Source organism: Diadema setosum, chromosome 17, assembly GCF_964275005.1.
Source record: "Diadema setosum chromosome 17, eeDiaSeto1, whole genome shotgun sequence".
NCBI lineage: Eukaryota > Metazoa > Echinodermata > Echinoidea > Diadematoida > Diadematidae > Diadema > Diadema setosum.
The window spans coordinates 29,071,848-29,095,270 of record NC_092701.1 but is presented as its reverse complement, the minus strand read 5'-3'; the positions used below and the strand labels follow the sequence as shown (position 1 = coordinate 29,095,270).

General features: G+C 39.5%; 2 protein-coding genes across 2 annotated transcripts; one reads left to right on the top strand and one right to left on the bottom strand.

Annotated features, from left to right (window-relative positions):
- The first annotated feature begins 164 nt into the window (after positions 1-164).
- LOC140240868 (ubiquinone biosynthesis protein COQ4 homolog, mitochondrial-like) lies at positions 165-11,147 on the top strand. The gene is made up of 6 exons (XM_072320642.1): positions 165-384; positions 3,752-3,892; positions 7,997-8,093; positions 9,053-9,155; positions 10,004-10,227; positions 10,873-11,147. Exons 1-6 carry the CDS (start codon positions 246-248, stop codon positions 11,027-11,029), a joined length of 861 nt encoding a protein of 286 aa, XP_072176743.1. The 5' UTR covers positions 165-245; the 3' UTR covers positions 11,030-11,147.
- A 5,086-nt stretch (positions 11,148-16,233) lies between these two features.
- Positions 16,234-16,662, bottom strand: LOC140240576 (uncharacterized). Its single transcript, XM_072320337.1, has one exon. The coding sequence runs from the start codon at positions 16,660-16,662 to the stop codon at positions 16,234-16,236; it is 429 nt and encodes a 142-aa protein (XP_072176438.1).
- Between the last annotated feature and the right edge of the window lie 6,761 nt (positions 16,663-23,423).

Genomic DNA, 23,423 nt, shown 5'->3' with positions numbered 1-23,423 from the left:
ACAATGCACGATCATAACATTTTATTACGCAATCTATAACTAGCGTCGACGTGCGTGACTCGCGTGGCGTGCGAGCGCGCGTGTGTTACTTAGTATGTGGGGGTGTGTACGTGTGTGGTGTAAATGTGACTAAGCCCTCATCACTTCTATCTATATGACGACAACTTCAGCACATCACCTTCACCGAATCCTCGACCATAAGAAAGAGCTCTTTCTTTGAAAATACAAAAATCAAACTTCACAACATGAATGCATCGTCTGTTTTGAGTTCTTCGAGAAATGTAGTATTACAGCTCAAGAACAAACGATGTCTTGCTGTTCATAAAGCTGTTTGGATTTTCGGTGTTAGGAGATGTCTTCACGAGCGCGAGCGTCGTGGGAACGGTAAGTAAGCTCAGCTCAGCATGTGTAAATTACATTTGCACAGTCCCAATTGCAATGCAATGGTTAAAGTTGCTGTCATCAAGTATAATTAAGTATATTTATAACTTTTTGTAAGGAACTCGTTAATGCCATGGACGTTACAGTAAACGTTAATCTATTTGCTACCGGTACGTTAAAATTAAACCTTGTGCATCACCATCTGATCACATTTCTATACCACCTTTTAAAGAAAAGTGAGAAGCGAAAGGATGACACTAGTAGAAGAATGACCGAAAGATCGGTATGTAGGGTAACGGCACCAGTATTCGGTCAGGCACCGGTATTCGGTCACTTATCACTAGTCACCAGCCAGTAAGTTCAACTGTCACAACACACGCAAATCACACTAATTCACATACTTACACACTCATTCACAACAGGAAACTCCCTTAGCCCCCTCCAAAAATCCATCCAAAATCCCAAATTTTACCGTCAAAAGTGCAGAATCGGCGCTACTTTCCAAAAGCGCGCGCGGATAAGGTCCAGTTTTAAGAGTACGGGTCGCCGAAAAGGCGCTAAAAATCGAGAAATACGCCGTTCCCTCGCGGGATTTTTCGCTTGTCGCAAGCTTGGAGTGTAATGGTATCCTCAAAAACGCAAAAGAAAAACAAAATGTCCGTACGTGCCGATACAGTGTCCCAATGTACAAGGGTTGAATGCAAGTGCCGAGGCCCCAGTATTCGGTCACCAACGGTCGCCGCAACGTCCCCGATGCAATTTTGCGCCAACAAGGTAGCGCGCGCGCGCGTTTTTCAGGTGCCTTGAACACGCATTGACTTTGAACACGCATATCGCGTGACCGAATACTGGAGCCGATGACCGTATACTGGGGAATTTTCAAGGTGAAATATTTCGCTATTTTGTGCAATTCTGTGAGATATTTAACGAAATGAAAGTTGAGATTAAAGAAATTTGATATATTTCACATACATTGCTGTAGGTATGATGTATGTATGTATTATTTTTGTTTGAAAAATATTGCAAAAAAGCTTAAGTGACCGAATACTGGGGATGTTACCCTAGCTGTATCTGATCGTTCATGGATTTGGGATACGTTCTGTGCGGAGACTGTGTCTGGTTTCACGGAATCCCCTCATATGAGTCCCAGAAGGTCAAAAAATGATAAAAGACTCCTCTGCTCTGCACAGCCGGATTTTTCTGTCTAGGCGAAAGGCAACATGCCTGAAATTGGTCGACTGTTGAGTTGGGTTGTGGGTGTCTAGATGTGAGTAATCAAGATGCATTTAGTAAATGCAGGGCTGCTGCCAACTCTCGTTTAACGTCCAAGCAATAATGACATTAGCCTGACCAGACCGCCGTGCAAAGCACTGCACGGCGGTCGCTTCGCGACAGCGGCTGCTTGTAGTTATAATGACATGTAAAATTTAATGTACCCTATTAATTCCAGGGGCGGATCCAGGAATTCTGTAAAAGGGGGGGGGGGGGGGAGCGCAACTAATATTTCTGCGGCCACTTCCAGGTTTAATTTCATTTTTTTTATTTTTATTTCTTTTGCTTTTAACGAAAAATAAAGGGGGCGTGTGTCGGTTGCGCCACCCTCTGGGTCCCCCACTGCTATTCTAACTCAGTCCGGGACACCCATTCTCAAGGCAGGGGGGGGGGGGGGGGGCCTCCTACTCATAAGGATCCCTCTTCCTATTGGCCCAAATTCTCAAAGCTGGAATAAATATTCCGCGGAATAGTTATTCTGGGGAATAAGTTATTCCACCTTTGACGAGATTCTGGGGAAGAAATCGCGTCATCGCGTAACGAGGGCCTGATTTGCATAAGAGGCGTAATAAATCGGCGGAATAAGTGGTGTAATAAAGTTAGACCCCGTTTACAGCCGGGCCTCAATTGCGCGGCCGAGCCTCGCAATTTTGTCCGTTTACACTGCTGGGCTCGGCCGCGCTTTTAATTCAAACCTTTCAATATTTTGTCGTAGTGGCGCTCTGCTTGTAAACAAACGCAATTTGGTATAGCCTGGTTTTCAGACCCTTTGCCAACTGGATTCCGTGGCGACAAAGTCGCCGTTCGGGCAAAGGCCTTTGCCGAAGGAAAAATCCTTTGCAGGACAAAACCACCTTCAACTATACTAGTTTTCCACGTTGAGGGGGGCCACGGCCGAGCCTCGCACTGTAAACGGGGTCTTATTCCACCTTTGAGAATTTGGGCCATTGAGTATGGCCAGGATGCTGATGTAGAACCTTTATTTTGTTGCTTACTTTGCTGTATATCTTGTTTGTCTGCTCTCCCTTTTTTGTCTGTCTAGACCTTGTATTAATTTTCATTAGTTTGCTTGTCAGCACTGCCGTGCAGTCTGACATTAATTCAGTTATGTTAATGATATTCAGTTGTCACCTCCATCGTACTTCAGATACCTTTGCTCTTCTTCAGTTCTGCCACCTTCATTCTTTCCCTATTCAGGTGTGTTCATTCATTTCACCCCACACCTGATTATTTAGTTGAGCCCAGACAGCTCCCATTCTTACGTAATCACCCCCTCCTGCTCCCATCATCTCATGCTCCTCTTTATCTATTGGTCGATTTATTGAATTGGACTCTTCCACTTTATTGAAGTCCTCTGTTCCATTTAGTTCTATTGGTTGTTGTAGATAATTTGAATATATATGTAAATATTGTTTATGTAAGTTATGTTCATGCAGAAGTTTACCAAGGGGGAATTGCCTTCAGAATAAAGCAGAGTACTACAGTACCAGACTTTATCGACTTCAGTTTGTCTCATTTGCATCTTTCCTGAGTTCTCCACATTAAGTTATCTCCCCTCTTACAAGTGTAAGAGGGGATAAGTAAAGGAGAGCATGAGATGATGGAAGCAGGAGGGGGTGATTACGTAAGAATGGGAGCTGTCTGGGCTCAACTAAATAATCAGGTGTGGGGTAAAATGAATGAACACACCTGAATAGCGAAAGAATGAAGGTGACAGAACTGAAAAAGAAGAAAGGTATCTGAAGTGATGATGATGGAGGTGACAACTGAATATCATTAACTTAACTGAATTAATGTCAGACTGCAAGGCAATGCTGAAAAGCAAACTAATGGGAATTAATACAAGGTCTAGACAGACAACAAAGGGAGAGTAGGCAAACCAGAAATACAGCAAAGTATAAAGCAACAACCAAATAATGGTCAGAGACTACAAAAGGAAGAAGAAAGATCTGTCTGCGCTTTTTGACAAAAATCAAGTGTTAATCAACCGATGTGCAGCTACCCACCGAAACAGTTACTAGATGTTGACTTACCACTACGTAGAGTACCGGCTTTAGTTTAGGTTGACAATGTTCACTGACTTTTGTTGGATTTGCAGATGGTTATCCAGATGAGACAATGGCAAAGCCTACTGTAGACGGTGTCCTGTATGAACATCACACTCCCACCACAGCCCTGCAGAAGATCCTTCTCACAGCTGGATCTGGTTTTATGTCACTCTACAATCCCTACAGGCATGGTAAGCAGGGCCGCTTGAAATGGTATGGGTGGGGGGGGGGGGGTGGGGGTGGGGGGGCTTGCCCCCCTTTTTTTTTAATAATAAATAGGAATACATAATGATAATGATAATGTCCGAACTCTATTAATGGTCCATGCCAATATGAACACTTGAAATGGTACAGCCAAGATAGCGCTTAATACTGATGTTTCTAAGCGCATCGATCCGCAAAAAAAAAAAAAATACACAAGGTCTAGTTTGTAACAGAGGCCTTAGAAGTGCAGGTAAGGCCTTTTTATGCCTCCGCCACGAAGTGGTGCCGGAGGCATTATGTTTTCGGGTTGTCCTTCCGTCCGTCCGTCCGTCCGTCCGTCCGTCCTTCCGTCCGTCCGTAATGAATTTTGTGGACAAGGTAACTATCGAAACCTGTTGAGGTATTCTAATGAAACTTGGCATGTATGTGTATTAGGGGGTGAAGTTGTGCCTATCAACTTTTGGGTGCAGCAGCTCAAGGTCAAAGGTCAAAAGGTCAAGGTCAAATACATAAAATTTCACTATTTCCACCATATCTATTGAATGCCTGAAGATAATTTCTTGAAACTTAGTGTATACATGTATTACCCAATTAAGATTCTCTGGTGAAAGTTTGGGTCATGAGGTCAAAGGTCAAAGGTCAAAAGGTCAGGGTCAAATACATAAAATTTCACTATTTCTACCATATCTATTGAATGCCTGAAGATATTTTCTTGAAACTTAGTGTATACATGTATTACCCAATTGAGATTCTCTGGTGAAAGTTTGGGTCATGAGGTCAAAGGTCAAGGTCAAAAGGTCAGGATCAAATACATAAAATTTCACTATTTCCACCATATCTGTTGAATGCCTGAAGATATTTTCTTGGAACTTAGTGTATACATGTATTACCCAATTAAGATTCTCTGGTGAAAGTTTGGGTCATGAGGTCAAGGGTCAAAGGTCAAAAGGTCAAGTAGAAATATTAAAACTTCTTTTTTTTCTCTGTACCTTGGAAAATTGTTAAGGTATCTTCATGGAACATAGTATATACATGTACTGACTGGAAGTGATTATCTAGAGAATGTAGGGTTCATGGGGTCAAAGGTCAGGGGTAAAGGTCAAGTGCAAGACTTCAAAATTTTACTATTACCCTCATATTTATGCAATGCCAGCAGGGTTATTTTTTTACACTTGGTGTATGCGTGTGTAACCAAATAGAAATTCTGTGGAAAGTTTTTTTTTCTCTTTTTGCCTCAAAGGTCAAAAGGTCAAAGATCAATTGAAAGTGCTGAACTAACTTTTTCCTCCATATCTCGGAAGTGGCTCAAGTTACCGTGAAACTTAGTACATATTATGCATGTTCTACCTGAAAGTAATTATCTCATGAATTTTAGGGTCAAGGGCCAGATGAAAATGGTAACAATTTACTATTCAATTCAGAAATTGCACTTTTTCTCCACACCTGTACCTTGAAAATTACTCAATGCCTAAATGTATGAATGGTTCAAAGTCAAGTTAAAGTCCTTAAATCCCTAGATATATGCTCTCCTATTCATCCAATTAGACCTACGTCAAGGAAGGTGAACATTCAACACATTTGTGACAAACTTGTCATTCCAATATTTTGCCAATTTTGTGAAAATGTAATCACACAGTGTCCACATGTACTATCTAGACCTATTGGGAAAATCATGCATTATGGCGGAGGCATACCAGTCGCCAAAGCGACATTTCTAGTTCTTTTCTTTTTTTCTTTTATTTTGATTTTCAGCCAAAGAAACCAGAAGTAAGCTGCAGCAGAAAGTTGCGCTGAGGGCCTTTTTTTTTCCTTTCTTTTTCTGCTTGTCAGCTGATAAAATCCGGAAGTGGCACCAGAAATATAAACTGGCCCCCACTTTTAAGAACGTATTGAGGAGATCTTCTCCTCAATACATATTCTTCTCTTTTTTAGCTCACCTGAGCCAAAGGCTCAAGTGAGCTATTGCGATCGCCCTTCGTCCGGCGTCCGGCGTGCGTCGTGCGTCGTGCGTCGTGCGTCGTCCGTCGTGCGTCGTCCGTCGTCCGTCGTGCGTCGTCCGTCGTGCGTAAACTTTTACATTTTTATCTTCTTCTTGAAAACCCCAAGACCGATTTTCATCAAACTTGGCAGGTAGCATCCCTAGGGGGTTAGGAACTCAATTTGTTAAAATGGGCACCATGCCCCACCCAGGGGGCCCCCAGGGGGGCCCAAACCCCCCAAAATTAAGGAATCTGTAAAAATCTTCTTCTCTAGAACCAGAAGTGATAGAGCTAAGTTAATACTATGAGTTAGTACATTGATGACTGTAGTTTCAAGTTTGTTCATGGCAGAATCAGGGGTGCCCCCCTTGGGACCCAGGGGAGGGGGGTGGGGAGGGGTCCTAATGGGGCCTAAATTATACATTTTCATCTTCTTCTTGAGAACCCCATGACCAATTTTCACCAAACTTGGCAGGTAGTATCCCTAGGGTGTTAGGATCTCAATTTGTTAAAATGGGCACCATGCCCCACCCAGGGGCCCCAGCGGGGCCAAACCCCCCAAAATGAAGGAATCTTTAAAAATCTTCTCTAGAATCAGAAGTTATAGAGCTAAGATAATACTATGAGTGAGTACATTAATGACTGTAGTTTCAAGTTTGTTCATAGCAAATCCAGGGGTGCCCCTCTTGGGGGCAGGGGGGGGGGGGGGTTGGGAAGGTCCAAATGGGGGCCTGAATTGTACATTTTCATCTTCTTCCTGAAAACCTCATGATGGATTTTCGTCAAACTTGGCAGGTAGCATCCCTAGGGGGTCAGGATCTCAATTTATCAAAATGGGCACCATGCCCCACCCAGAGGGCCCCAGGGGGCCCCCAATCCCCCCAAATGAAGGAATCTTTAAAAATTTCGGCCCTTATTGTACATTTTCATCTTCTACTTGAGAAGCCTGGTCAAATTTTAGTAGAGCTGTGAATAATTTAGATTAGTGACTGCGTGAAAGGTGAACTTGCGATACTCAGGTGAGCGCTAGACCCGCGGGTCTCTTGTTTTTGGTAGTAATTCTGTCATACACGTACATGTAGTTTGAAGATTAGTGTCTATTCTAACAAACACAGATTTGGTTTTCTTTGGCTGTTTGCTTTGTGCTTATACATTAGTTGCATTGAATATTGTTTTCACCTTCAGTTTCATTGACTTTTATCCATATTATACAACACCTGAAAAGATTCTAGTTGTGCGATTGGTCAATTGCTCATCATGTGACATGCATTTAAAAGTGCTATTGCATGTGCTGTTGCTGTTGAGCCGTGCAATTTTGTTTGAATGGAAATGGGTCGCGCACACATGACATCACTAATCCACATTGACTCCATTGTTAGATTCATGATCAACTCATAGTATTTGTACCATTTCACACCTCTGATGTCATAATAAACATAACTTTGCTGTGTGCACTCAATCAGCTATAAGCGCATTCAGTCACTAATTTTACTGTCATCACCAAGTTCAACAAATCACTTTTGTGTGTGTCTGACTACAATGTATGCAACTTTTTCAAAAAAAAAAATGCGAACCACATTCGTTAATCTCCAAGGTGTTGTATAAAACACAAGATTTCGCTCTCAGTGAAAGATGAGGTACAGTATTCATCTCGGCTTTACCTTGTTGCTGGATAGAGCACCTAAATCTTTCACCTCTTATGAAATCTTGTGCCATTGAGCTCATGACCATTCACTGTTTGTAGCAGGGCTTGACACCAAGTTTTTTCTCTAGTGACCCATTTGAACCACTACAAACTTCAGATATGAAATTTTAGTGGCCAAAAATAAAAGCAAGCATAACCATCCAGTTTGAATCCTTAGTTACCCAATTGGACCACCGAAAGATAGCCGTTTGGTGGCCCTGAGCAACTACTAATGTTGAGCCCAGCATAATATATTGTATCAATTTGTCTTTATGTTATCATATCCCGATTTTAACTATTTCTTTTGATTGCTTGTGTGAAATAAATTTCGATTGAATACAATTTTACAAGCCAACCAAGGGCAGGGAGGGTCATATTGAAACAAGGTTGCTGCCTACTAGCATTAACGTGAATCTGTTTCTGCTCAGATATGGTGGCAGTGTTCGGAGAAACGACTGGATTCATCGCTCTTCCAAGACTGTATAGACTAATGAAAGAGGACCCAGTCGGCAGAGAAATACTCAAGTGAGTGTTGTGACTGAAGCATTGTTCAAACAGTGGTCCCCAAAAATTAAAGCTGTCAAAGTTTAAAATAGGTCAATCTGGTATATTGGATGTGAAGGTTTTATCTCTTTTTTTTGTCCTTTTATTTTCAGGATATCAAGTTAGATTCATGATTGTAGTGAAATTAAACTAATCAACATGATGCTCTTCAGATTTTTCCCATCACAAGACACCTTTTAGGTGCAATGAGTATAAAGATCTTCTAGCAAATCTAGCATAGACTTGAGATTGCCTGATTTTATTACTGATATTCGTTTTTATTTCTGTTATAGTGCAAATAACGTATTCTTGAAGAACGAGTGAATATTTTGTGTCATGTGGCACTCGGTATCTCAAACCAGTGGAGGGTTGGGAGATGTTCTCATATTTATTGATAGTAATGTATTATGTGGGATTAGTATTGTCAATCACCTTTCAAATGTTAATAAACTCATCTTCAGATGTGAATGTGATAGAACTTCTCAGTTAGAGTAGGGTTTTAGCTTTGTCATGGTAGAAGTGTATTGGGAACAGCGATTTAAAAAATGTTCGTTATCACATTTGATGCATATGAGTAGGTCAGTTGTACCACAAAACATCATACCATATAAAAAATTTGCAATATAGCCTAAAATATACAGAGGTATCACTGTTTTTCTCAATAAAGCATAACTGTAGATGTTTTATTTTAGAAACAATTCTGTTATAACTATTGTTCACATTTTGTATATATGTAACAATTCTTAAAATTAATTGTACTGATTACCATTTTCCATTTTTACATTGGTTGTTTCTATCCCTAACTCACATTTCAAAACTAATTTGAAGCAGTAAAGCTGGGTTTTTGTTTTATCTGCAAATGGTAAATAATACCTTTAAAATGTGCATCATGCCATCTTTAATACCATTCACCCTCACTATCTCTCTCTTTCCCTCCTCAGGGAGAGACCTCGCATCAATCACACGACTGTTGATATGCAATACCTGGCTGGCCTACCAGATGACACATTTGGAAAGATGTATCATGATTTTATGGTGTCCAATGTGAGTTTGATTATTTCTTTGTTTCAGTTGTTTAACCCTAAAAGGGCCGGGCTTTTTTGGCTATGCTCAGACCGGGGGGGGGGGGGGGGGGGGGGGGGGATGGATTGTTTTTTCTTTGTTTTTTCATTGGAAATTGTCACTGACCACTTTTCTACCATGATTAGCACAAAATTAATCAATGAAAGTGATTAATTGTAAAAATAATGAGGTTTTTATGACTTTCGTGACAGAGCACCGTTTTCCATAGGAAATGTACACAAAATCACAAAATTGTGCCCGGTTTGGGGCGACATTCCATTACAAAAATGGGCGTGGCTTCACAAAAGTATGTGCGGACGTTGCAAATTTGGTCTCAAAAGTTGCGCAAGACTTGAACAAACAAAGTCAAGAAACCTCACGACGAGGCCTTCTCGCGTTACAGAATTATAGCGCGAAACGTCGAGGGGGGGGCGGATTCCGCCCCCCTCGACCCTTTCAGGGTTAAATAGAAAACCCCAACTGAAATTCTTGAACAAAAAAAAAATTGTGACTTGATATCAGACAGTCTCAATGTAGTAGTTTGTATTTGATAAACTCAGTTCAAATTGATGGTATCATTTGTGTGTGTATGTAAGTTAAAAAGAGAAACTCATTTGCAAGAAGTTGAATGTATCATACTGTTGAAAAAACAAGGAGTATAAAATACACTACATGGTAACAAATATCCCGTAAAACATCTTTGATGGCATTTGAGTATCAATGCACTTAGTGTATGGCCAAGATATTTTGAAAGGGGGAAAAGATATTCTAAGCTGATGAAAATTGGATCATTTGCAAGTCGGAATACGTATGTTATCATTTCTGCATAGAACATCTCAGCTGATACCAGAGCACCCGTGCGCTTCGTTGACGATCCAGACCTAGCGTATGTTCTCCAGCGTTACCGGGAGGTCCACGACTTCTACCACACCCTCCTAGACATGCCCATCAACATCATGGGAGAGGTGGTCGTGAAGTGGTTTGAAGCAGTCCAAACCAGATTGCCCATGTGTGCCTTGGGAGCCATTTTGGGCCCCATCAATCTGTCGGGAAGGTAAGCCTTGCTGCAGCGATATGAATTTTGTTTTATGTGTGTCTTTTACATTGTTGTACTGGTAAGCCGTTCCTGAATGTGAATTGTTTTGGACTGAGTAAGGGAGCTGTATGAACTCTTCTCATTCACAGTCTTAGTTATTACCTCAGCTAAGGAGGTCATGCTAACTTTTGCTGGTGTTAGTTTGTTTGCTTGTTTATCTGTCTGTTTGTTTGCAAAACAATTAAAAAGTTGTGAACATATTTGGATGAAGTTTACAGGAAAAACTTGATAATGACACAAAAAACAGATGATTAAATGTGGTAGTGATCCTAATCACTGTCTGGATGCAGAAATTGTTTCAAATTTTTTGAAGGATTCTTTATCATTTGTAAAAAGGGCCAACAAATGAAGAAATTCAACCTGTGCGTGTTTTGAGATGCTCATGCAATCATCGAATGTGTGCTCAATAAGACACACACATCAAGCGGTGGAGACACTACAAAGGATTCTTTATCTTATGGGAAATAGAGCAATTTTTAGCATATGTAAATTGTATGCGTGTATGTCCGAAAATGAACTATTTTGTTGAGGTTTGCGCTCTCATAGTGATTTTCTTGTTACGATTATTAATCTGCTGGAACATCTCTGTGATTACCCTTGCAGCGAGAGGCGGGAGCTGCTCACGCACTACGTGCCGGCTGTCCTACAGATGGCGCCGAGGTCGAAGCTGCTCCTGAACGTCTACTTTGAGCGGCACTGGGAGACCCCCATTGGGGAGCTGAGGGAACACATGAGGGTTTACCCACTGAGGAAAGCATGACCTTTGACCCTGCATCACTGGAGTGAGTGACTACCTTTAAATCTTGAGAGGAACGCTGTCGTGAAAGAGTGTAATTACTCAAAACGTCATTCAGGAATACCTGCAAGGAGAGTGAGTACTGTCGGGGCCAATGAGGTGGAATCCGTTGCAACTGAGGAAACTGAGCACTGATTTCTAGAAAGTTTTACTTCTTTGAAGACTGCATTTATATCCTCTATTGATGTCATCTCCTACAACCTTGTAGGCAATAAGCCAGTTCAGGGTTGGCTCATGGGCACATCGGTACAAATGACCTTTCTTCTTTCTCAGTTGATTAGGCACTCCACGCGTTTTCAAGCGAGAGAAGGTATTTCAGTTGAAACAAAGGATGAACTTGCGTAGACCAGGTGACGGGAATGATCCAGCAGTTAGCACTTTGGAAAGCATCCATTTCATTATTTTGCATTGAATGTATAAATAATCTTTTTCTATTGATATTGTCAAATATCACTTTTGCTGTCAGGTGGATGTGCTGGCAAGCACCACTCATAATGATCACTTGAATAATCAGTACATCACAGATGCTTATCTCAGTGAATAAAAAGCCAACATGCTCTGCCGGTACAGATGACCTTTTTCTGTTCATGCTCAAAGTGGAACCCCGAACTGGCTTATAGATAATGCTATGTCAGAGGTTTGGTATTATGCAGTTTCATGTACAAACAAATTTGTGTTGTACAGTAATCTCTGCATAATGAGTTACTGCTCTATTGGGTACTCCACGTAATTGATGCATTGCCTTAACAAGTGATTCCAGTGCATGTTATACTTGATGGCAGTGCAGAGTGACTGTATAACAAGCACAGGCAGAGTGTATATGCAGTAATCGCATCTAGTTTTTCCCTTTTTATCATGATTTAAAACATTGTCACTTCAAAATAGATATTTGGCATGAAGGTGCATTGTGGTAAAACAAAGATGCCTGTCATTTTTGGTGGTAGCAGAAGCAGAATTTGGATGAGAATGGCTTTCTTGGGTCTGCCGAGCAGTACTGGTGAGTGACGAGGTTCCCCTAACTTCGGGGCTCTTGTCCCCAGAATCTTGGGGCAATTCGAAAAGAAGGGCCTCTTATGCTCCTTCAAATGCTTCAACATCTCACACTGCCCTTTCTCATATCAAGTACCCTCCTTGAAAGATCCTCGCTGACAAAACCTTGTGACCTTTAAATTCACCCTCCTTGAACTTAGTGATGCTAGTGTGGTGAGCTCTTTCCTTTTCTGAAAATGTAGCAAACGCCACATGTATGACTCTTGGATTGTTCTGATTTTGCTGATCATTTCTTTGGTGTACTGATGGAGGGTTTCTGCAGCATCTTGCGATGTGAAACACGTCCAGAGGAAGACTGATGAAATCACAAAGGATTTTGTTGACAGTATCATTGCAGTTTTCACATGGAGATTCTTGAACACCATTAAACGAAAAGTAGCACCGCCAACTTCGATTTTCTAGGTCACCAACCTGTCCCAGAATCTTCTTTCTCTCAGATTTCATCTGCTTCACTTACCTTTTTAGGTAAGCTTTCTGAATTAAGTGTGAAAATTCAACATGTAAAAATATTATTTTCTTTATATTGTTCTACACATGTGACATCACAACCTGTAGTAGTCTTCTCTCCAGCAGTGACTAAGCAGAAACTTCAAAAATTCATAACTTATGAACGGATTGTTCGATTTTCCTCAAACTTTTATGATGTATTCTCTTGCTTCATTCACCCTGCTCGCATGTCTATCAGAAGCTGGTCCTGTCCTTTAAGTTGCATTGATTGCATTTAGGGTACGATATGTAGTGTTCTTTCATAACTGTTACAATGTCAAAAGAGCACACCTTTGGAAAACAGATATTTCCGGGGGGGGGGATCACTTCCACTTTCTTCTTGAAAAGGATCATATCTTGGTCTCCTCGTGTCATCATTAGCAAAATCTATCTCGCCCACAACCCCCTTCATTCTTAATTAGGTCTAGGTAAATCTATTTTGAAGTTTGTCTACATGGTGTAAAAAAGGAGACAACTTAAGTTACAGCGCACGCAAAAAAAAAAATATATTCCCTAACATTTTCACAATCGATGCCCCTGGCACTGTTACTTAATTAAGACATCACCACTACTGTTATTTCTGGGCGGCATAGCAATGTTAGGCTAACAGCCCTGTTAGTGATTTCGACTAACAGCACGCTTCTGTAAGGTCAAATCATTGCTATCAGTGCTGTTAGTGCGCTGTCAGTGCTAACAACATGTATGAGTTACATTCAAACAAGTGTAGGCATTGAAGTGAGAGAGGATGAGTTTTAGGACGTTCAATTTATGTTTAAATAAGCTGAAAATAATAAAAATGTTCGCTATTGCCGATTTTTATCGAAAAAAATTAATTGTATATCGCACAATGTAATTTTCATGAATGTGGGAAAGGCCTAGTCTAGTATTTTGATAATACTAAAGCATGTGACATTTGTTACAGACTTGTTCTGTCTAATTTCTGACATGATGATTTATAATTTGTGATTCATTTTTAATAAGAACATGCTGAGAATAGCTGATATGTACATACCTTTGAGTTGTCTGTAAGACAAAGATTCCTCTCCGTCCTAATCAAAGAGGTGAAAATCACTCTTTGATGGATGTCTAATTCATGGAGTTTTTCCTGGAGTTTGGTTTCAGAGTCGTTGCTGTAGGCAGGTATTATTGTGGAAGATGATTCCAGATTGGTAGTATCCAAAATAATGCCAGCACTGAAAGTCACCATTTGATGGATGTCTACTTGATGAAGTTTTTCTTCTAGTTTTGTTTGTGGGTTGGTGCAATAGGCCGGTAGAATTGTAGAAGATGATTTCGGTCATCCAAAGTCATACCTGCACTGTATTGTTGTCTTTCTTTTGTGGTTCTCTGTTAAAACCTGTTTATTGTGTCTCTCTGTTATCACTTGTATTGTTTTGCAAATGCCAAATAAATAATGATAATAACCTTTCAAGAACATAAACTTTGTAATAGCAGTTGCAATTTTGCACATAATAAGGTAATTTCTAATGTAACATGAGCTTTTATATCTTGATAAATGCCAAATTGATTCCGCCGCACAACATTTGTAATATACGTATAGTATGCATTATTACGAGTCCGTTTTTAGAATGCGCGATATTCAAATGAGATTATCTTTTTGGGGGACTTTTCTTTTTAAGGAAGTATAAGACAATGTATTAAGAAAAAATGAGTAATAATGATAATGATAATATTAATGATATCTTATATAGCGCATAATACAAGCATAAGTTTCTATGTGTTTCACATTCATAACATTATGCATAAACAGAAAAAAGTAAAAAAAAATACAACATATCAAACAAACAAAACTCTCTGTCTTTATCACCGAAGTGAAAATGTAGCTTTAATAGATGTCTAATTTATGGAATTTTTCCTGGAATTTGGTTCTGGAGTTGTTGCTGTAGGCAGGTATTATTGTGGAAGATGATTCTGGATTGATAGTATCCAAAATAATGCCCGCACTGAAAGTCACCATTTGCTGGATGTCTACTTGATGAAGTTTTTCTTCTAGTTTTGTTCCTGTATTGTTGTAGTATGCTGGCAGAATTGTAGAAGATGATTCCGGATTCATAGCATCCAAAATCATGCCCGTACTGTACCGTCATCCTTCTTTCGTGGTTCTCTGTTTGAACCTCTCAAGAACGTAAACTTTCGCAGTTGCCATTTTGCATGTAGTAAGGTAATTTTGAATGTAACATGAGCTTAATCACTGAGGTGAAAATGACTCGTTGGTTGACCTGGAGTTTCTTCAGTTTTTCCTGGAGCTTGGTTCCAGAGTTGTTGCTGTAGGCAGGTATCATTGTAGAAGATGATTTCGGATTTGTAGCATCCAAAATCATGCCCGCATTATACCATCGTCCTTCTTCAGTGGTTCTCTGTTCGAACCTCTCAAGAACGTAAACTTTCGCAGTTGCCATTTTGCATGTAGTGAGGTAATTTTGAATGTAACATGAGCTTAATCACAGAGGCAAAAATCACCCTTTGATGGATGTCTAGTTTGTGCAGTTTTTCCTCTAGTGTGGTCCCTGAGTTATCATTGTAGGCAGATATTATTGTATATGATTCCGGATGCAAGCATAGCGTCCAAAATCATACCCGCACTGTACCGTCGTCCTTCTTTAGTGCTTCTCAATTGGAACGTCTCTAGAATATAAAGTTTTGCTGTTACCACTTTGCATATATTAAGGCATTTTCGAATGTAACATGATCTTTATATCTTACTATGCCAAATTGATTTTGCCGTGCAACATCTGTAATATATGTATGTATACTAATTACCATGCGTTATTATGAGTCCGTTCTACAAATGCGCTATATTCAAATGAGCTGACCTTTTTTTTTGGAATTTCTTGAAGGATAAGACAATGTATTTAAGAAAAAACAAATGATAATAATAATAATAATAATAATGATAATAATAGTAGTAGTAATAATAATAATAATGATAATAATAATAATAGTAATAATAATAATAATATCATACATAGGGCATAATACAAGCATAAGTTTCTGTGCGCTTCACATTCATAACATTATGCATAAACAGAAAAAGTAAACAAAGATACAAAATAAACAAACAAAACTTTATCTACTAAATTGAGTTATCTGTAAGACGAAGTTTTTTTTTGTCCTTATTAGATAGATGAAAAATACCTTTTGATGCATGTCTAATTTAAGAAGTTTTTCCTAGAGTTTGGTTCCAGAGTTGTTGCTGTAGGCAGGTATTATTGTAGAAGATGATTCTGGATTTGTAGCTTCTAAAATTAGACTCGCACTTTACTGTCATCCTTTTTTTAGTGGTTCACTGTTTTAGTTGCATGTAACATTAGTTTTTATATCTTATGCCAAATTGATTTCGCCGCGCAACATTGAGTCCGTTTTACCAGTGTGCTATTCAAATGAGATGATTTTTTTGGGAATTTCTTAAAGTATAAGACAATGTATAAGAAAAAGGAATAATAATAATACTAATAATGATGATAATATCTTTTATAAGAGCTTAATACAAGCATAAGTCTCTAGCGCTTCACAGTACATGTAATAACATGCATAAACATAAAAAGTAAACAAACAAAACTTAATCTACAGAAAATTACAGAGTATTGCAGTGCGAAAATAGTTAACTTTTTTTATGAGTTCTTAAAGCTGTTGACAGTTGATGCATCTGGGAGTTGGGGAGGAAGAGAATTCCAGAGTGTTGGTGCTAAGGTGCTGAAAGCACGCTGCCCATAGCACTTGGTATTAACCCTGGGTGTTTGGAAAAGGTGCAGGCGAGTTGACCGAAGGTTTCTGGTTGGGGCATAATCTTTGTTGAGTTCAAAAATGTATGAAGGTGTGCTACCATTTAGAGACTTGAAAACCAGGAGGAGAATCTTAAACTGAATGCGAAGGTGAATTGGCAGCCAGTGGAGAGTTGAAAGCAGAGGTGTGCTGTGCTGCTTCTTGTGGACCTTGGTTACTATCCTGGCAGCTATATTCTGCACCTGTTGCAGTCTCTTGATCTCCGTTTCCGGTAGGTTCCCAAGCAGAGCATTGCAGGAGTCAAGCTTGGAGGTCATGAACGATGAATGGTACAATATTTTGTTCGATTTCATGATTTTGGTTAAGACCTATCTTCAAGTTTATAACTTTTTTTGTGAGATAGTGAGAAACCTCGTATGAAATGTGGAAGGGCATGTCATATTAAGAGGGATTTAACCTTTATTTGATGTTAAATTGGTTTTGAAATGGCTGAGATATCCAAAACAGAGCAATCCTAATAAAAGGTGGTACCCACCTTTTATTAAGATCACTTTGTTTTACTTCATTTTTGGATGTCTCAGGCATTCCAAAACCAATTATCATCTTATAGTCTTTGATTTCCTCATAGAATAATATATGCTCTGTATTATTTCGTAAGTGGTTTCTTGTTATCTCGCAGAAAGTTGAAAGCCTAATCCTTATCTCCAGCAATACTGATCCATCCCTTTAACAAATGCCATATAAAGTGAGGCTCTCGGGACCAGGTGTTTCCTAAATATGCAGTGATGCACTGTGCACAATCGTACATCTGATGCAGGGGCATGGATCCTGTGAGGGCGAGGAGCATAGCACAGTTCATTTCAGTTAAAAGAAATATGCAAAACTTCTGTCGGGTGGGAGGGAATATATCTTCTTTCATTGACTGTTTCCCCGCTTGGTTTCCCTTCATATGATTAGTACACATGAAGTCTGGGAGGATTGACAGGTTGCCAAATTCCATCAAAAATTTGTTTGCAACATACTTTCAGTTGTATTTAATATGAATATGCAAAAGGTTCCTTGTGTATTCCACATTTTCTATATTTTTTTTTTCAATAAAAGTGTAATACTCAGTGGTGCCACTTTGGGGGAGTTGATTTATCCTTTTCAGGGGTATCAAGTGGTCGTTTTGTAGTCATGATTTAAATCAGAATGTTCTACAAGTAATTTTTGACAATACTACTCACTGAATCCTTGAACTTAAACTTCTCTATAGTTAAGATTTGGATTTAACTGCAAAGCCTTGTTTTTCGCAAACAAGGTAAAGGGCGCCATCCAACGTTTACATTGTTGATTTCCACAAGCACGTAAGTGTTCAGTCTCTGAAAATTGCTTTGATCACATTGCATATATATGAGGTATGAGTTGCCCACAACACTAATATAAAAAAAGATTTCTATCTCGGATGAATTTTTTTACAAGACACCTTTTATGGCGCAGATGTTAATATCCATCAGTGAAAGATTACTTGCAAATTGCCTTGACCATATTTTATGAGGAACTGTGAAATTAAACCGACTATTAAAGCTATCCAAACTGTGTAGGCAAGAACATGAGAGTCTCTGGTTGATAGTCCTTTACAGGTCGTCATGATTTACATAATGAAGACAGCCAATCTTGCTGGGAGGACCATCATGTACCAGCATTCTAGTTTTGGTCTGCTTCCAGAATGCGACCCACCGTGGATATATTGCATGGGCTTACACATCTTCTAGCATGGGCAGCAACTAAGATTTCGTGCAGGTTAATAGCTGGAGCACAGTGATGCATGTGACATCTGCCTTTTACAATTCTTGGGTTCTGTTTCTGCTCAGTACTGTTCTTGTAATCTTTCAGTTTGGCATAGTAGTGGAGCTTGTTTTTTCTGTATCAGTCAGTTACTTCCTGCTCCTGGTGGTCATTGAATCTTGGTCTTCGTCTTCTTTCTCCTGTCCTTGTTGATTGCTGGGATGTTGGTCCTGATGACGATGCAAGTGTGGCTGGTGTGGAGGAGGAGGACAAGCATCCCCTCCATCTTCTTGGCTATTAGTAGCAGATTCTTTTTCTCTTTCATCAGGTCAAGTTGGAGTTGTGGGGGGGGGGGGCATCAAGGGTCATGCCTGATGTCAAAATCCTACCCTGCGTACAGCTCAACATGAATCACGTAGCCTTGTCATTACAGAGTTCAAACTTTTTGATATTCTTCTGAAACCAAACCTTGTATGGCATTTGTTTGGTATATACTGTATGTCGACCACTCAATTTTCTGTAACTGCAATCATGCTTCCGTCTACGCTGACATGCTCAAGAGGCAGGCCATGCCTCTTGAAGGCCTGACTTAGCCTGTGGAGCACAGGCCTCACCTTCTGCCATGGGCCATATCCCTTTCTTGTTCCTGTCCTTTTTCCTCGTTTTTGCCTCTAAAATGCAGCACAGAGGCAATGAAAACAAACAGCCTGCGCTGCATCACGCTATGGAAGAATTTTGTAGCTTGACGTGGCTTTGTCATCCAATACCATAGGTATCCAACCTCTTTTTGATGATAAGACCCATTGTGACCAATAATCGTCGATACTTTATGAGCTGTGTTAGGTTCATTCCACCTTCAGGCCATTGTTTACCATGGGAGAGCAAAGTTACCAGATTTATTCATACAAAGATATCCAGATTGAAGGCTTTAATTTTATCTTCTTTGTAAGCCATTTTGCGTGCTTCGCTAGATATTTTTCTCTCTGATTTCAGATTGGTGTTCAATGGTAAAATGTAATTTTTATTGTTGATACCCAAATCTTTGGATCCTGTCTTCAACTCGTGACATGGAATATCTGCACTCACATTTGTAAATTGATTGATTGAGTTGTGAACTTGCTATTGAACTCCCTCACCCAAGCTGTGAATTCGTCAGAAACCATCCAGGCCTTTTTGTTGTTGGATCTGTAATCCACTGGGAGAGACCTCGCGTACTTCAGCGAAGCGCAGATTTTTAGATATCCCGTTGACAAGGGCTTCATTTTTTTCACTGCCATCCGTATTTGCGCGTAGCATTACTGTCACTCTATCCTTGTTTAGCTTTGCGCCATGACATTCTTGGGCTTTGGAGGCCAATGTTTTGTTGGGCGTCATCTAAGAAAAAAGCCCAGTTTCATTGGCATTAAAAATGTCTCACGATACATATTGGCTGATGAGGCTGTGGAGGGTTTCACCCTTCCATCTCCCAACAATCTGTTCATCCACTCCAGTGCTCTCGCCACAGAGGCATAGCTGCTGGATGCCATGCCACTCTTTAAAACATTGTAACCAGCCAGTGCTTGCTTTGAAGTCTTGATGCCCAAACATACGACGGGTACGTCTAGTGCTGCAGTTGGGTGTTGGATGACAAGAATGTCGGCTATTGTCAGGGTTGACTTTGTTGTCATGGCTTGTCATTTTTAATGAGGATATTTCCTCAGTCAGTCTGTTTAAGTCACCTTGTGTTGCAAATGTGACTTCTTTGTGTGTGGTCATTGTTGTGTCGCTACTGCGCTTTTGCAGCTATTTGGTGGGAAGACTGAGTCGTGGTCTGTGCCAACATGAGAACGGCAGCACTGCAGTCGGGGGTCAGTGAGTTGAGTAGTCTATCCTTAAAGGGCCTGGGGAGGAGTGTTCGGTTGTGCAAAACATGCGAAAGAGAAGGTGTTTTGGGTATAAAATGAAAGGTAGATATTTAACTTAACATGTGTCAAAATATCTTGGATATCGAAATCTTCTCAAATGTTTTAAAAAGCGAAAAACAAAACATACTTTTCTGGAAAAAGTTCCTTCGATACGATGGCGATACGTATTTGAATTGCGGAATACTGCTTGTTGACTGCGGACATCAAGCCAACTTACAGCGAAATCAAGCCAACATGCCGAGTGAGCTGCGGAACTACAGCTGTACTAGTAGTTAGAGCACGTTAGTTAGAGCAAGCTAGCTCTGACGGCTGGCTGTGCCTATGGGCGCGGCGGCGAGCGCTGGCCGCATCACTTGCCATAACTCGCAGCAGTGCAAGCTCGAGAGCTAGCTAGCTGTACGATCTTGCATGCTGTGTACGAGTGTATGAGTTCGCGTTGTGTTTTCATTTGATGAGAGCGCTAACCTAAAATCAAAGGACTCCTAGATCCTCCGATTCTGATACACATGTCCTTCTTCCAAGATACTATGAGAGATAGTTCTATCGTCGGAAGACTCGGTAGGCTACGTATCCTAAAAGCCATCAAACTCCATTACAAGATTCTTCATTGAGAAGTACGAGTACCGAAAGCGGGATAGGTGAACGCGGTACTACGTAGCCCGACCAGACGCCGGGCTATTTATACAGCGATCGACTGGGCTGTGCCTGTAGCTGTACGTAGAAACTTTTCCGGGTAAGGACACAGCCCAGTACGCAGTTACAGTTGTAGCTACCGTGCTTCGCACGGCGTCTGGTGACCTGGTCGGGCTACGTAGAAAAAAAAAAAAAAAAAAAAAAAAAAAATCAACGAAATCTCAATTATTGATTACAATTACACGAAACACAAACGGGTTGTGTTATTACATGTACATGTAATTCAATACATATCTTAAACTTTTCATGCACATTGCCAAGAAATGCAATCTTCATGGCAAACCCATTTTTTTATTTTTTTATTTTTTTATTTTTTAGTTCTTCAAAGATTTGAAACACAAGTAGGCTAGAGAAGTACCAGGTACCATGTTATATCTAAACTTGCATTGGATCTAACCAATAGTTCATTTTTATTACCAGTACAACTTGTCATGTATTCGTAATTTCAAATGTGACTTAGTTGTAACATTTATTGTGGATGATTTTCTTCACAACTGACACATGCACTGAATAGGTTAGAAAATTGGTCATTGGTATGGCTTAGGCCTACCTTTTTTTCTGTACGAATAGGGTTAATTGGAATTATTTCACAGATACACACAAAAATGTTGGGAATCAGATCATTTTCAGTCTTCTAGACTGAATAATGTGACACCTGTAATAGTCTAATAACTAATCCAGCAATTTCTGAGGCTACCTTACACATTTTCTCATTCATCATGCAATGCAACCACGCATGATGCAATATGTCTCGTTCACCTACAAGGCGAAAAGACACAAGAAATAATCTGTTCAAGTCAATTATTTCCACATAGGCCAACAACATTCACTCAGTTTTATCTAGAACCCTGATTAGGTTTTTATCATCAGAACACATTTTTTTCTCAGTGGTAAATTGATGCTTAACAATTAGACCTACACAGGTATAAATATCTTGTTCTGATATTTCAGTGAATAAAAATCTAACACATTTCTTATGTAAGGGCTCGGGTTCGCTTAGCTCTCTAGCACTCGTCACACTTAAAGCAAACTAGGGCAGCACACGTGTTACTTAGGAGTGCCTTGGCTAACTAACTTGTAGCCAGTTTATTCTACACATAATTTGGCATGGGTTTACATGTAAATGTGGGTTGTAACAAATATTCATACACAAAATCAACATAACAAAACATGCAAATAAGGAAACAAAGGTTAAAACTAAATATTCATAATATGTAAATGGTGTGTAGGCGTGGGTGATTTAGGCATGATTTCAGTATTACAGGGAACAATGGGTGAGAAGTGAAAGAGTGGAAAATGTCATGTGATAATGGTGGTGTGTCTGTGATAGGTGGGATGCGTGGATGAATGTAAATGTGAATACTACTGTATGTGTGGGTTGACGTATTTATGTGTAGAGGGGTGGTACCTGTTATAACAGAAGGGGGATACACTTATAATAAATGGTTCAAAGTAAATCCCTACACTTACACTGTACATTATACTACCATGCATACATATACAAATTTCATGTGTACATATGAATTGCATGTGTACATGGGACCTACATTAGAAGTTGTGTGTACCAGGGTACACTGACCTTACATTTTCTTTTATCTTTGCATGAATATTTGCATTTGGTGTTGCATCATGAGCACAGGTTCTAATTGCAAATGTGCTACATGTAGAAACTGCTCTCACAGTAATGTGATGTGATATACAATGTAGAGATAACAAATCTGTGCTGACGCCTTGCATGTAGGCCTATATCTTTTAAATATGAAATGTCATAATAGAAATAGTTGTATGGCAAAGATTGCCAATTTACACAGGTAAGGTAGTAATTTGAAAAAAAAAAAAAAAAAAAAAAACACTGCTCAGCATTCTGTCATTAGTCAATTTTGGCATCTACACATTATACTCCTATCATATTGAACAATTATGATAACAATGATAGAACATGTAAATTAAAAAAACCTAACAAATGCAACCACTTTCAAATAACTTGCACATTTGCAGGGGAAAAAAAAAAATTAAGTGAAGGTCCAAGAATCAATGTCACATGGTTTAATGACTTCAAGTACAAAGAACACTATACTATTTCAGTGTGGAGACCTTCTACATATTGCATTGTCAAAACACATTCAGTTTAGGGTTTTAGCGTATACAATTATATCAGTAGAACATCATGTAGGGACCTACCAAATGTATATTACAATGTACAATGTGTATTTTTATATCTATGTGAATGAAAACTGAACATCTTGTTTGAAGTACTTCCAACACATTTGTTTATCAAAATTCATACCTATTTTTGGCTATAAAATATAGATGCAATGAATATTACAAGGGCACAAACTCCATTTACCACAAAAATATTGTCCTCATAATAATGTGATTTGATAGAGTTATCACAAAATTATGTGCTGAAAAGTGTCTTCCAAAATGCTGATGGACAATGCTACTGTGTAGGACCTGCTGTGCCACTTGAATGTAACACATGGCATGATATCAGTGATCACATATATGATGATGAGGATAATAATCATTATGAAGATGATGATAGTAATAAAAACATTAGCAATAACAACAATAGTAGTTGTAGTAATAATAATAATAACAATTAGAGCAATAATGAAATTTGTGAAAGGCCCTTTCAGTGATGTACACTGCTGTGCATGACAGCCCTGCTTAAGTTCACTTTAAAACACTGATGCAATATTTTATTGTAACGG

Bases quoted from the DNA above. Each gene is read 5' to 3' on its own strand.
- LOC140240868 (XM_072320642.1), top strand. From the start codon at position 246: ATGAATGCATCGTCTGTTTTGAGTTCTTCGAGAAATGTAGTATTACAG. The intron at 385-3,751 runs GTAAGTAAGCTC...TTGGATTTGCAG, and splicing joins GCGCGAGCGTCGTGGGAACG to ATGGTTATCCAGATGAGACA. The intron at 9,156-10,003 runs GTGAGTTTGATT...ATTTCTGCATAG, and splicing joins ATGATTTTATGGTGTCCAAT to AACATCTCAGCTGATACCAG.
- LOC140240576 (XM_072320337.1), bottom strand. From the start codon at position 16,662: ATGACCTCCAAGCTTGACTCCTGCAATGCTCTGCTTGGGAACCTACCG.